This window comes from Micropterus dolomieu, linkage group LG08 (assembly GCF_021292245.1).
Source record: "Micropterus dolomieu isolate WLL.071019.BEF.003 ecotype Adirondacks linkage group LG08, ASM2129224v1, whole genome shotgun sequence".
NCBI lineage: Eukaryota > Metazoa > Chordata > Actinopteri > Centrarchiformes > Centrarchidae > Micropterus > Micropterus dolomieu.
Window position 1 is genome coordinate 22,199,043 of NC_060157.1, and position 14,010 is coordinate 22,213,052.

At 37.1% G+C, this 14,010-nt stretch overlaps 2 protein-coding genes across 4 annotated transcripts; both read left to right on the forward strand.

Moving 5' to 3' along the window:
- The first annotated feature begins 140 nt into the window (after positions 1 to 140).
- rer1 (retention in endoplasmic reticulum sorting receptor 1) lies at positions 141 to 7,972 on the forward strand. 3 transcript variants are annotated; one of them, XM_046057023.1, is made up of 8 exons: positions 141 to 285; positions 2,045 to 2,126; positions 2,916 to 3,020; positions 3,404 to 3,500; positions 4,249 to 4,327; positions 5,329 to 5,464; positions 5,947 to 6,001; positions 7,434 to 7,972. In XM_046057023.1, the coding sequence occupies exons 2-8, from the start codon at positions 2,046 to 2,048 to the stop codon at positions 7,442 to 7,444; spliced, it is 564 nt and encodes a 187-aa protein (XP_045912979.1). In that variant the 5' UTR covers positions 141 to 285; position 2,045; the 3' UTR covers positions 7,445 to 7,972. The 3 variants fall into 3 exon arrangements, with proteins under 3 accessions (XP_045912979.1, XP_045912977.1, XP_045912978.1); XM_046057021.1 differs by having other exon boundaries at positions 5,947 to 7,972; XM_046057022.1 differs by lacking the exon at positions 141 to 285 and adding an exon at positions 643 to 790 and having other exon boundaries at positions 5,947 to 7,972.
- Positions 7,973 to 8,679: 707 nt separating this feature from the next.
- LOC123975493 (taste receptor type 1 member 1-like) lies at positions 8,680 to 13,204 on the forward strand. Its single transcript, XM_046057020.1, has 6 exons — positions 8,680 to 8,861; positions 9,170 to 9,467; positions 9,608 to 10,333; positions 10,764 to 10,970; positions 11,265 to 11,385; positions 12,225 to 13,204. The coding sequence occupies exons 1-6, from the start codon at positions 8,680 to 8,682 to the stop codon at positions 13,151 to 13,153; spliced, it is 2,463 nt and encodes an 820-aa protein (XP_045912976.1). The 3' UTR covers positions 13,154 to 13,204.
- The last annotated feature ends 806 nt before the right edge of the window (positions 13,205 to 14,010 follow it).

Genomic DNA, 14,010 nt, shown 5'->3' on the forward strand with positions numbered 1-14,010 from the left:
TATTTGAAGGGTAACGTTATAGTCTAAATCTAGTTAGTGTTTAATAAGAAATGCATCGAAATTAAGATGGTATTTATTTACATTACTCGAGCAGGGACGTGTTGTTCATTCATAGCTCTTATTCAATCTCTATCAAGTAGTTCGTGGTTTTCGGGACTCTACTATCCTGTCTGTCGTTTGTTCGAATCCTCGCGGAAGCACTGACGTGTTCACACCAGTTTTCACGAGAGGTGGCTAGTTTAGCTAGCTAGGTAGAGCCGGGTAGTGACACAGCGGCCGATTCAGGTAAGAAAGGACTGTCATTGATTATTTTCACGGCAATTGTAAACACAACCAAGAGATGCAAGCAGGTATGGAAACTAAGAAACACAGTTCAAAACGATTGTATCGCTCAGTGAATATGAATGTGGGCACTAGAGAATAGATTGATTTCCAACTGGGCTAGTAGGCTAGCCGTGGAGCCGTTGGCAACGTAGTATGTTACCGTATCTCCGGAAGTGAGTTGTCAGATTATCAAAGTCCTTGCTGGTATTTGTAGTTCAACGTTTTCCTGAGAAACATAAATTGAAATGGAAATACAGCCATTCATGAACTACATTTTCTGTTGCCAGTGCTCTACGCGTGAGTTCTGGGAAATGTAGTTACTTAAATTAATTTAAGGGCCGATATGGTTTAACGGAACCTTTATTAAAACTACATAACCCATACAAGCGGTAATTTGGGCGAAAGGGCAATGTACATTTAGATGGCTAGTTAACTAGCTACTTCTTGGGACAATTTTCTGGCTAACGTGAGTAATTTTAACATAATATCACGGACAAAACAGATATTGCATTATCTGTCTCGATGGTAGCCATGTTGTGGTTTTCCGAAAGAGTCGGTTTTGATAAATAAGAATTACCAGCTGATTTCGTGTCTGTCTGTGCCTGTTAGCTAGTGATGCAGCTAATGTTAGCCACAACCCCGACCAGTTCTACACGGTCTTTCGTTTTTTAGCAGACGTTACATGTCTAAATGAATAATAAAAATGCCCTGTATTGGCTATGGTAATACAGTGCAATTTGGTAATCAAAACCGGAACAGAACTCAAGCTACAATGTTTAAAGTGGAAACCCGTTTAACGGTACCTAGGAAATTCGTGATTTACTCGTAGTGAATTCAATGGGTCTCTTTAAAGTAACGTAATAAGTAAACGTAGCCGAGATATGTAGCCATTAGTTTGAAGTTACAAAATCGTTACTTAGTTTGTCAATTTTAACAGAGCGACCACAAAATTTTGTTCTCCAGGCCATTTTCCCCATGTCCGTAATCTACATGGACATCATTCTGATACCCGTGCAGTGCTCATGTGTATCTGTCAGACAGCTGCTCAGCTGGACTCACTTCGTCACAGTTGAAAGAGTACATAACAGAGAAACTTGTCCTGCTGTTTATAGCTCCAAACGGCTGCTTCTCTATAAAGATGATCACAAATTTCAGTCGTTGCTTTCTTTCCCCTTTTAAGGGTGGGTTTCTTGTCATTACCTTCACTTAAAATCAGGGTTTTTAGAATTGAGAAAACCGAAATCTCCATGTCCTTTCAGCTCACCAGATGCTTATTATTAGAACTAAATCTATAATACCAACTCATGTTTTAAAGAATATTCAAAAATATGACAATTCATGACAATAATGCTATTAGATTGATATTTCTTCATAGCACAGCATCGTGATTATAGATGAAGCCAGATATTAAACATGTTTCAGACATTACAGTTCAGAGATCCAGTGTACCTGTTTCCATTTTTAGCGCAAAGGCCAATTTCTCACTTACACCTACTAAGACATCAAACATGACTAAAAATGTAAATAAAACGACACGTTAAGTCAACGTTGAGATGCGTGTTTTGTTGGAAACAGTTTCTGTCTTACAAACGTAATTGAAATTCCAGCTAAAATATCCAAGAATGGGAGCTGCTGGACTTGTGCATGCTAGATAATAAAACTGGCTGCTGCAGCTTATAAAGTCTGTTTGTTTTGTTTTGTTTTTTATCTTCCATGGCAGAATGTCAGAAGGGGACAGTGTTGGGGAGTCAATCCATGGGAAGCCATCTGTAGTCTCTGCCTTTTTCACACGGGTTGGACAGGTAACGTGTCTATCACTCAGGTCACACATATATCATATCATTTAAGTAATTAGGGATTAAATAATTTGATACTGTGTGTGATGCTGTGTGTCTCATGACTATTAAGCACTGGTCTAATTACCTTCCTAACACATGTTTAAATGTGCTGCTAAAATGCTGATGGGTATCAGTTTAATTGGTGGTGATAAAAGTCACTTCCATGGAATGAATTGGTTATGCCAGTGGCACTTTCTTTTCAGAAATACTTCTGTAGTGGAATGTTACAGGACCAGTGGTGCTGCCATCTTCAGATATCCTGAAAATTGCGCACACAGGTTTAATACTCTTTTGTTTCAATTGTAAATTAGCAGCACAGTGTTCAAGTGTAGGACTTTTTCCTGTTTTCAGATTCCTTTTTTCTATCGCATATTCTTTGCTCCTCAGTAGTAGTATTCCTCGAGCTTTGTACTCAGCAGCAGCATCAGTGCTGAAAAAGTGTTATCAGTGCATCCTTGCTATAAGAGAGAAGGTGGCCATCGATTTGTCCAGTTGTATTGGTCAGTCATGCAGAAAAGGTCATGGGTTCAAGGGTTAGGGGATTCTTACATTACAGTATTAATTTACTGTAAGTAGAAATTAGGGTCATGATAGTCATTAGATGCCCATTTAATGTCCTATATCACTGTATCTCCTCACAGTGAAAGTGACAGTGTTTTTCAGTGGCTCTGTAAGGTTGTGAAATGTTCATAGGTGACACTCTCCACCTCTAATGGCTTCATTTTTATTCCTTTGTCAATTTCTTTGTAACAGATCTATCAGTCATGGCTAGACAAGTCAACGCCATTCTATGCAGTGCGATGGGCCAGCACTCTACTACTTACTGCTGTCTACATGATCCGAGTGTACATACTACAGGCAAGTGTTTATTTCAGTTGTTTCAAATTTAGTACAGTATATTCTTTGCTCAGCAGAAAATGTAAAACTTGTAAATAGTTAAAGCAATACTTTTACAAAATGCACTGCAATATCCAGTTTCTTGAGACTTTGTACTGTACTTTTTTTCATCCAAGGTGACTTAGGTGACCCTCCAAGAGGAGAGTGACTGTACATCTTTTTTTGTTGTGACCATTCTGTCTAATGTGTAACATGGATGTTTGGTCCACTCGCCTTTCTGTTTCCATGAAAATGTTCTTGCTCATTTGTGTATGTAATTTTTACTAACAAATGTGCTTTTTTACTGTTTACTAGCTGCCGAGAAAGCCTTTTAATATATTGATGTTCCTTATACTACTTTTCAGGGCTGGTATATAGTAACATATGCTTTGGGAATCTACCATCTCAACCTGTTCATTGCTTTTCTATCGCCAAAAGTGGATCCTTCACTGCTTGACGAAGGCAAGTTGACTCAATTAAATCGGATCAGTTTTTGTAACTGGGTCGTGTTGTGTACTTAGCAGTAGGTTACCTCTTGAGATGTTAGCTGCCTGTTTATTTAGGCTTTTTACTGGTAACAATTAAGTTTATTATCAATTCCATCAAAGGTGAAGCTAAAATCAGATGTTACTAAAAATGCTTTCTATACATGATACTGGTAAGCGCCAACTTGTTGTTATTTGTTATGAAAGCTTTCTAAGGAGATATAGTTGTCTGAAGAGATCTGAAACTGCTGTACATTAATACATCTCCATATGGAGTTAATATTAAGTTTTTCCCCTCAAAGCGTTTAGTTGGAACTGGGTAAAGTAACATTGAGATGTATAGATCCAAATGGACAAAGAAAATAGCTCCACAAGTCAAACTTATCATAACATCTAAGAAAACAGAGCCAGCCACACTGTTAATAAGAAAGAACACAGCAGTGACTGCTAATGTCCAAAAACTGTTGTGAAATAATTTGCGTAGTTTTAACAAGCATTTCATTTATACACAATTGTTATTATAGATTGTGAAAACATTTCAGACTACTTTGAGTTCCACACTTATTAAGTCTTTTCAAAAACTAAAAGAACCTTAATCATACTTTTCATCAGATAGTGTTTTTTTGTATGTTGTAGCTTGGATATTGTTGGGCTAAATGCTTAGTCATGATTGAAGGTTCCCAACTTTTATTAACTTGTACACCACCCTGAAATCTCTCCTGCAGATGACGGACCATCCCTTCCTACCAAGCAGAATGAGGAGTTCCGCCCTTTCATCAGGAGGTTGCCTGAATTCAAATTCTGGTGAGTGCAGTTCACGGTCTGTGCACCTAGCACTTTCATCCACAGAGAGATTGCAATTCATATTCTCTCAAATGACCTGTATGGGCAAAGTTTAAGTCATGTGGAGCTCATTTGTAAAAGGAAGTTGCATTTTAGCATAAACCAAAGGTAATGGATTGAATTCACCTGTGTGTATTTGCTTGTCAACTTAATCTGTACTACGTTCCTGGCATCCATAGATTGTCCCTATAGCATTACCTTCTCTTAAAGGGATAAAAACTTTCATTAGCCTTTTTTAAGCATGGCTTTACAAACTTTCACTGTGACTGTTAACATTGTTGAGCAGTTTCAATCATTATAAAAATGGTGTATCAATGGAAATGCTGCTTATTGAGCATTAAGCCTACTCGTTCCACCATTTACAGTGTGTGTTGTCTGTCATGTTTTATGCAAACTCTGTGTCCTCGTGCTGAAGCAGGATGAGATGAAAGTAGTTTTTCATCAGCCAACATACATTACATTTGGCATTTGCCTGGTGTATGAAAAGATAATCCTTGGTTCCCCTTTCTATGTGGATGTGTCAAACATTTCAGGGGGGTTTTTCAACTTGAAAATGTAAATGACCAGGGTTTTTTATTTTATTCTAAACTAAGTGTAGTAGTAGTGAATTGTTAATAGCTTAGACTGAACTTGAGAAAATAAATCACATTAGAATACATTAAGATATTAAGCTTAGCCAACAACATTTTGTTAAGATTGTTAAGAGCTGTTAGTCAAATTAATTTTCCACTAATGCTATATGCTACTGCATTTTCCAATTTGGGTTTATTAAATCCATTCCTTGGATTACTCTCCCCCACATTGATCCCGAAATGATTAATTTTTTTTTAAATGTCTAGACGTAGATGACACATTCAGTTTATGACTGTGGGTTTGAGTTGAGGATGTTATTGATTTATGCTTCCTCAATGTTACAAAGGTGGTTGCACTGTTTAAAATTATTATGTTACTTTTCTTGGCAGGCATTCAGCGACAAAAGGCATCGTCATCGCCATGATTTGCACATTTTTTGATGCCTTCAATGTGCCAGTGTTCTGGCCTATACTTGTAATGTACTTCATCATGCTCTTCTGCATCACCATGAAGAGGCAGATCAAGGTAATTATTATACACTGGCTGACATACAGCACGTGTACTGAACATAGACACCGTACTGGAGTCAAGTTAATGCAAATGTTGTAATTCATCCAAAAAGCAAGCCAAATGTATTCATCATGCACACGAGCTGTATTAAATGTCAGGAACACCAGACTATATACAACATTAAATTAAAAGAAGAGATGACTCAACAACCCTCTGACAAAGCTTTTACCAAAACTAATCAACTTAACCCTCACAAAGGTCATATGTTTAGGGCTGTTTTATTCACCTGCGTTATTGTTATGTCCATCCTTTATATGCAGTGCATTTGTTTTATTTTAAATACTAAAAGTGCTAATCCCTTCTTTCTTTCGTTTTTTTTTTTTGTAAGAAAAAAATGTGCCACTCCATCACATGGTATATTTTGTGAAAGATGTGTGAGCAAACCCTAGAAATGCCTGTTTGTAATTCTGCTCTTTTTCTCCCCTCACCTTCTCTAGCACATGGTGAAGTACAGATACCTACCCTTCACACATGGGAAGAGGACATACAAAGGCAAGGACGACACAGGGAAAGCGTTTGCTAGTTAAAAGCTCCCATTTACCCTTCCCTTCCTTCTCATTTGAAATTTATTGGTCGCAGTTAGTCGGGACATGACCAGGGTTAGAGATTTATTTTCTTTTTCTTTTTTTTGTAAGCGGAACAGTTAACATGAAAACATCATATGAAAAAGATCTGTGGTTATAGGCTTTGGAGAGGAAATGAGCAGCATGGATCAAATTAGTCTGGGAATATTGCCATTGTCTATTAAGTTTTTGTTTTTTTGTTTTTGATGACCACAATCCTCATTTTAGGATTGGTCTGCATTTGTTCAGTAGTAAGTGAGACTCAGTGCTACCTTTTGCCTTTTTCACCCCACTGGGTAAGTATAAAGTCACCAAGCAAGGAACCACACTGAAAAATTTGCAGTGAAATTTGTGTTGTTTTTTTTTTTCTTCTTCTAAATGATGGTGATTTCAGTGCACCTCCTTCACCCAAGTGAAATAAATCTGCCAACGTTTGATATATTGGTACCTACTTATTTGTAACAAGTTATACACTGAAAGTCAGTAGTGTTAGGATCAAAATAACATGCTTAGATGTGTAAGATGAAATCTGACGGAAATGCAACGGTCTTCAAGTTGAATCTCATCTTTTGTGATAAGAATGTGTGGCTGCTCTGGCTCACAAGTGTCTCAGCCAGTTTTGGAGAAATTAGTCACATTTCACTTGAATATGCATTCATGATAGGCAAAAACAAACACCTATCATCATAGTTCATGAAATGTTCCAGCGTAAATCATTCTTTTTATCTTGAATAGGCAACTCATGCAATTATGTGTATTACCTGATTCTAACTAGCATAGCCAGCGGAGCAAGCGTCAATATTAATGATTATCAGTGACTTTATTTGAATCTTCAGTCACCCACCACATCATTGAATGCATAATTCAAAGTGAGTGTCACTAACCCCAACCAGTTTTGTCTCTTGTAGCCCGTAGTCTACCTTTAATCAGTTCTTTCTACTTTTGCGCCTTTTGTAGAGTTTAACAGATGGGATACTGTGTCATTGACCGCCCCAAAAAACTAAATTCTTCAATTATTTTTCATTTAGCTTGCAATGGCAAGTCAATGAATTTGCTTTACCTCATCTTTTCACACCATTATGTGGATCATTATTCAAAACAAACTGTCTTCAAAGTGCACAACTAGTATTTAAGTCCAGTTCATAACATGGTCTAATCTGAGATTAAAGTCAAGCATAGACACACAGTTTACCCCGACGACCTTTTCGCTTCGAAACATTACCATCTGTGTTTCAAAGCCTGAAGTCCATTCGATTTGTGTAGAATAGTTGTTGTAGTCTTTTATATTCTGTGTTTACTTTGAAAAAAGTTATGATAAATATAGTCATTCCAAGCAAACCTTTGTTCTCTTTCTTTTGCAGAGGAAACATAAGAAAACAGAGATTGAGAGCTTTTATTATAACAAATGGATGAAGTGGGTGGCGATCACACTTTCTTTTCTATAAACCTGTTGATTTGTTTCCCCAATTTTATCTGAATGCTGGGGATTATCTGTCATGACTAAACTTTGATCAGCACTGTAGTATGGGATTAAAACATTTTCCTGTAAAAAGTTTGTGTTTCAAAGGGTTGTGTGGAGGATTTGTGTGTGTGTGTGTATATATATACATATATATATATATATTTTAAAATATGATGATTTTTTTTTGAGATTTTTATTTTTTTTTCTTCCAACTACCATGCTGTTTCCAAGTAATTTAAATCCATTTCAGTTGAAATTTATGAAAGCAGAACTGGTTAATTGGGTTCTAGATTTGATTAATTAAATATGTTTCTCATGAATTGCATGTTATTGTTTTTCTTGTGCTACAGTTATATACAAAAAACTTGATTTTAATAACTTAAGTGTAATTTTTTCACTCCAAATGCTATTAAAGAGGCTGTGTCCCTTCGAACAGTACATGGGTGTCGGCTTCATATTTTATAGGTATTCGTGGAAGAGAGTTAGAGGATCAACAACCAAAACATTTGGTCTGGGCCCAAGGTGTCAATACAATTCTATTCCCTAAAGTCGACACCCTTTTAATACGGTTCATAATTCACTTAAACAAAAAATCAATAAATGTCTCTGAATTGGCGATGAGAAATACAAGAAAAAGTGCAACATTCTGTTATCAGAATTCATCTCCAACTTATTATTTTTTGCGCTTTTCTGCAGACACTTATCACACAGTAAACTAAAAAGCCAAAATCTTCTAATCGAGGTGAAGTGTCTCCCATGAATGTTAAATATGTTTCTCATTTTTATGCTTATAAGTTTTAAACTTGAGTACATTTGGTTAGTTGGCCAATCGCAGGAATGTGTGATCTCTAGGATTACCAGATGTAGGCCTATAGGGCCATAAAACTTTTTTGCTCATGATGATTGTTAAAGCCTGTGCATACAAGACCTCTCTGCAGCAGCAGTTTTGATGATTTTTGCATAGTGATTTGTATATTCTCCTCCAACCATTTATAGGTACCTATTTATGCCACCTCATACACTCCCAAATATATGGAAATTATCACTGTGGTTAACTGTCTCCAGTGTCTCATTACTTACTTAAGGCAGCAGCAAATCCCTTTAGAGTTCACATCGGATTGGTAAGTGATGAATGAAGAACAAAAATGAAACATTTCCTTGCTTCTCTGTGTCTCCTGGAATCTTTTCTACATGCCTTGTGCCAATGCACTGTCCCAACCTCAGCGTTTCGGCTGAAAGGAGATTATCTGATAGGTGGACTTTTTGATATTCATCAAGCTGATGTCTCTCTTCATCATGACAGACCAGAAGCAACTGACTGCTCCAGGTGAGTTTCATAATCAGTTTGAATAGATACCTTCAGAAGATGAAACCAGTGAACGCAAAGTGTACCAGATTAGATTTTTATATATTCAAAAGTGTTGTTTCAAATGCTACAGCTAGTAGAATGTTTCATTCATACTTACCATAGCCTGTTATCAAGGTTGTTAAAGGACATCAAGTGAGCATTATTGACCTCAGTCCTTGTTCTGTAAAATCCTCTTTTACGTATCCATGTCTGTACAGCCCTCACAAACTGTACTATTTGAACAATCAAACTAATTCTTACCCTCTCACTGTGTTCTCTGTTCACAGTAAACCCTTCATTCTGTCAAGTTATCGGAGGTTTCAGATGATGAGATTCTCTGTAGAGGAAATCAATAACTCGACCACCCTACTGCCAAATGTATTTCTTGGCTATGAGATATTTGACCACTGCTCGGACATAATGAATTTTCCTGGTGTTTTCGACCTCATCTCAGTCAATGGCCTGATCCAACCATGGATTGAACCACAAAAGAATCTGTCCAAAGTCATAGCAGTGGTCGGCATTTATACAAGCACTGAGACGGAGACCACTGCCCCACTCTTCATGATGAATCTCATTCCCATGGTAAATTTGCCCACTGTTGTAGTTTTACTAGATCACGTGATCACAGTTTTAAATAAATTTTAAAAAATGAAAAACTGCTTTAAATTTTGAAAATGTATTTTCACTGAAATACTGACATTTTCTCTGTTCTTCTGTAACAGGTCAGTTATGGAGCTGCTAGTTCTGTCTTTTCAAGAAAACAGAATTTTCCCTCTTTCCTGCGAACAGTGCATCCCAATAAAGACATCATACAAGCAATTGTTACCATTGTGCAGCACTTTGGCTGGCGCTGGGTTGCTTTCCTTAACATTGATGATGACTATGGCACTGATGGCCTGGAATTGTTCATTAACAAGATTAAAGATACTGACATCTGCCTGGCGTACACCAAAGGTCTAACCGTAAATACAAATTACTCCCAAATGTTTAAACAGATAGAAGCACAGGGCATACATGTCATTATTGTTTTTGCTCCTGAATGGATTGCTGAACCTGTCATTAACTCAGCAATACAATTGAATGTCACCAACAAGGTCTGGATAGCAGGGGATGCATGGTCTTTAAACAAGAGACTCCCCAAGGAAACAGGAATCAAAAATATCGGAACTGTACTTGGGGTTTCTGAGCCATTTATGACAATTCCAGGTTTCAGTGAGTTCATCTATGCTTCCAAAAAACAGACTCAGTGTGAAAAAGAAAATCAAGAGCCGTTATGTAATCAGGTTTGCAACTGCAGTAACCTGAGTCCAGAAAATGTCATCAATGCAGACCCATCTTTCTCTTTCCCTGTTTATTCTGCTGTATATGCAATTGCTCATGCCTTACACAATGTCTTGCAATGTGGAGCTGGCAGATGTAATGGCAACATTACAGTGCACCCATACATGGTAAGTATACAAATAATATGAGTATTTATATTTTGCTCATTTATGTTTCTGATTACTTTAACTTAAATATGTCATTTTGAAGGTAACATATAAGTCTGCTTTGTAATAATGTCAGAGAGATTTAAACATAGCCTTGAACCTGTCAAACAATCAGGTAAACATCAGGCAATAGATCCACACATTCTCCATAAAACTCCAAATACATTGAATTTGATAAAGCAATGTTTCAATCTCATGCAGATGTTTGTCAGGCTTTCTTATTATCATCAAGGTGTCACTATCAGTTTCTACAACCTGTAGTGGGAGGAATCAAAGTGCAGTTCCTTCTTGACAGGATAAAAAAAAAACTATTCTATTTAATCAACACCTCATATGTCCACTGTGAACACATGACCGTAATTGTCATCTGGACTTTGTGTGTCCACATCAGGTTCTAGCAGAGCTGAAGAAGTCCAACTTCACACTTTTAAACCACCGTATTAAATTTGATGAGAATGGTGACCCCACGTTTGGATCATATTCTATAGTTTTCTGGAACCATAATGGTGATGCAGAGGAAATCGGCTTTTATAACTTTAATCCACGGGACAATTTTTTCATCAACACCACCAAAATTCAGTGGTACACAAAGGGAGAAGTAAGTTGTTTTTTCCTTATTAGGTCTAGTGTAATGCAGTATAACTGTTTGTACAGAATATGATTAAATAAAAACATTTGTTTAATAATAGCGTGACATGCTTAAAATATAAAATTAAGAATATCAACCAATGGTGGTGGTTCATGATGTAATTTGCAGGGAGGTCTAAATATAAATAAAATTATGAATTTAAAACCCCACTTTCATCTTTTTCTGCAGATAAAAACATTCTTCACAGTATTCTTTCTTGCTTCACTTACATTTTATTTGTTGCTTAATAATTGTCTTGTACAGGTGCCCACTTCCCTATGTAACCCAGAATGTCCTGCAGGACATGCAAAACAGCCTAGTGGAATTCAGAAATGCTGCTTCACTTGTGAAATCTGTCCTAATGGAACTTATGTCAACAGCACAGGTAAATTATTACGTGTGTGTGTGTGTGTGTGTGTGTGTGTGTGTGTGTGTGTTTCCCATTTTACCTGTCATAGTCTAAATAACCAATGATTTGTCACTAGTCACTTTTCAGAAATAAAGTCGCTGAGAGGGTCTGAAAAGCCTCTTAGTCTAGCAAGAAAGTCATAGAGACTGCAATGAAAATAGTGCGTGTTAGGGTGCATGCTATATACTGTATTTAATAACCCCTATAGGTCTCCTTCCACTCTGATGAATGAACATTCCAATGAATCCAGAGCTTACTGAGTAAATGAGGGCTGTGAAAAAAACCTGTTGTGGAAAATGGTTATAAGAATATCCTGTTGTCTTCAACTGCATGTTGGACCAGCTTCCTTTCATTATGCAATACATTACCGTCTTGTTAAAATTATCTTTAAGATATGTAAAGCTTGGGTAGGCAACTTGGAGAAACTAACATGAGACAGCTAGATTTTGACAGTTTCCAATCTGAAAAAATCCTACCCCCTACCTTCAGGCCTCCCTCCAAAGCCACTCACCCAAAACACATTTTCTGAGTGCGGACAGGCAGGCGAGTAGGCAGGAAGGTATAGGCCAGGCCATGCTTTTAAGAGTCCTGCTGTCAGGATGTTAAGAGTAATTCAACAAATATAATGAAACATACTAAATTGCCTAACCTAGCTTAAAAAATTAATGCAAGTTTGAGTTATATGAAAAGTCATCTTAGGAGAACATAAAATACAACAAACGATATACAATATGAAAACACTGCTTTCTAAGTTGTCTGTTATTTCATCAAAAGTTAACCTTAACTTTGCTGACAAATTGTTTCATGTTCAACAGCGGACGCCTACAATTGCATTAACTGTAAGGAGACAGAATGGTCTACAGAAGGAAGTACATCATGCAATCTGCGGGACGTGGAGTACATCCCATTCACAGACAGTGGGGCTATACTGATCATGATCGGGGCCTGGGCCTTGGTGGGCCTCACACTAGCCATGTGCATTCTCTTTGCCATCAACTATAGTACCCCTATTGTCAGATCTGCTGGGGGATCGATGTGCTTCCTAATTTTAGGCTGCCTCAGTCTGAGTAGTCTTAGTGTGTTCTTTTACTTTGGTAAGCCAACAGTTTCCTTTTGTATCTTAAGGCTCTTGCCATTTCTTTTGTTCTACACTGTTTGTCTAGCATGTTTTGTTGTGCGCTCTTTTCAAATTGTTTGCATTTTCAAAATAGCTGCCAAGTTTCCCAAGCTCCACATTTGGTGGATGAAATATAATGGACAATGGCTGGTCATCACTGTGGCATTTGTTACTCAGGCAGTCTTACTTCTTATTGGATATTCTTATGCCCCCCCCATGCCCTACAATGAAACGTTTTGGTACCCAGACAAAATCATACTTAGTTGTGACAGTAATATTGAATCATCAGCAGGTTCCGTGATTTTACTTTTTTCTTTGTGCTCCCTTTGCTTCATTTTCTCCTACATGGGAAAAGACCTCCCAAAAAATTACAATGAGGCCAAAGCAATAACCTTCTGCCTGCTCCTGCTGATCCTCACCTGGATCATCTTTACCACTGAGTACATGCTTTACCGTGGCAAGCACATCCCAACTCTTAATGCTCTGGCAGTACTCTCCAGTCTCTACTCCTTCCTGTTGTGGTATTTCCTCCCAAAGTGTTACATCATAATTTTTAAACCCCACAAAAACACGCAGCAGTACTTCCAAGGTCTCATTCAGAATTATACCAAAACAATTAGCCAGTAGCTGCCTTCAGTAAATATGGCTCGTTACATACAGAGGAACTGATGTGCTCAATGCAATTCTAGTCATTTTATCTTTTAGAGTGCATAGTAATACACAGTAGTAGTTTGAATATTTGCCTCATTGTGTCTCCTTCTTGCAAGAGTTGCAAATTAATCTGATCTAATGCATGTTTTTGATTATTATTATTATTATTATGAGGTATAAATCCATAAGAAATGTACTTACACTAGCGAAAGAGCAGTTGTTATAGGTTAAATCTTTGCACTTGGATAACTAAATCCAAGAGAATATGTGCATGTAATGTTATTGGCATATGGATAAAAACTGTAAGATTAAATGTACACTGTATTTTAAATGGACAAGTTTACAACTTCACAGTAAATGATCACATTAAGGTAATTCTGATATGCCCTTGCATAAATCCAGATATTAATATGTACAGTCTGTGCAGTTATATAACAGTAAGAGAAATTTAATAAAGATATGAAATGGGATGTGTGCTCTTTTCTGTTAAACTGTTTTTTGACACGTCCTCATACTTTTTTTGTATTATTCTTTACACTTGTTAAAGCACTTTGTAACTTGTTTTTGAAAAGTGCTCTACAAATAAGGATTATTATTATATTATTATTATTAAACAACAAAAAAGGTCGTTTGCAAATGACATGACAGTTGGACAGTAGGCTACCAGTTTCATGGTTACGATAATAAACACATGGTTAACGTGCAATGGTCGCAGTTTGGTAGTTCGAAGGTTTAGGCCCAGCAACAACCTCTGGGCCAATAAAATGAAGCCAATCCTGAAGTTCCAAACTGGCTTCAAAAGTGTCCATTGGGTGGGAGGTTTAATGAAATGT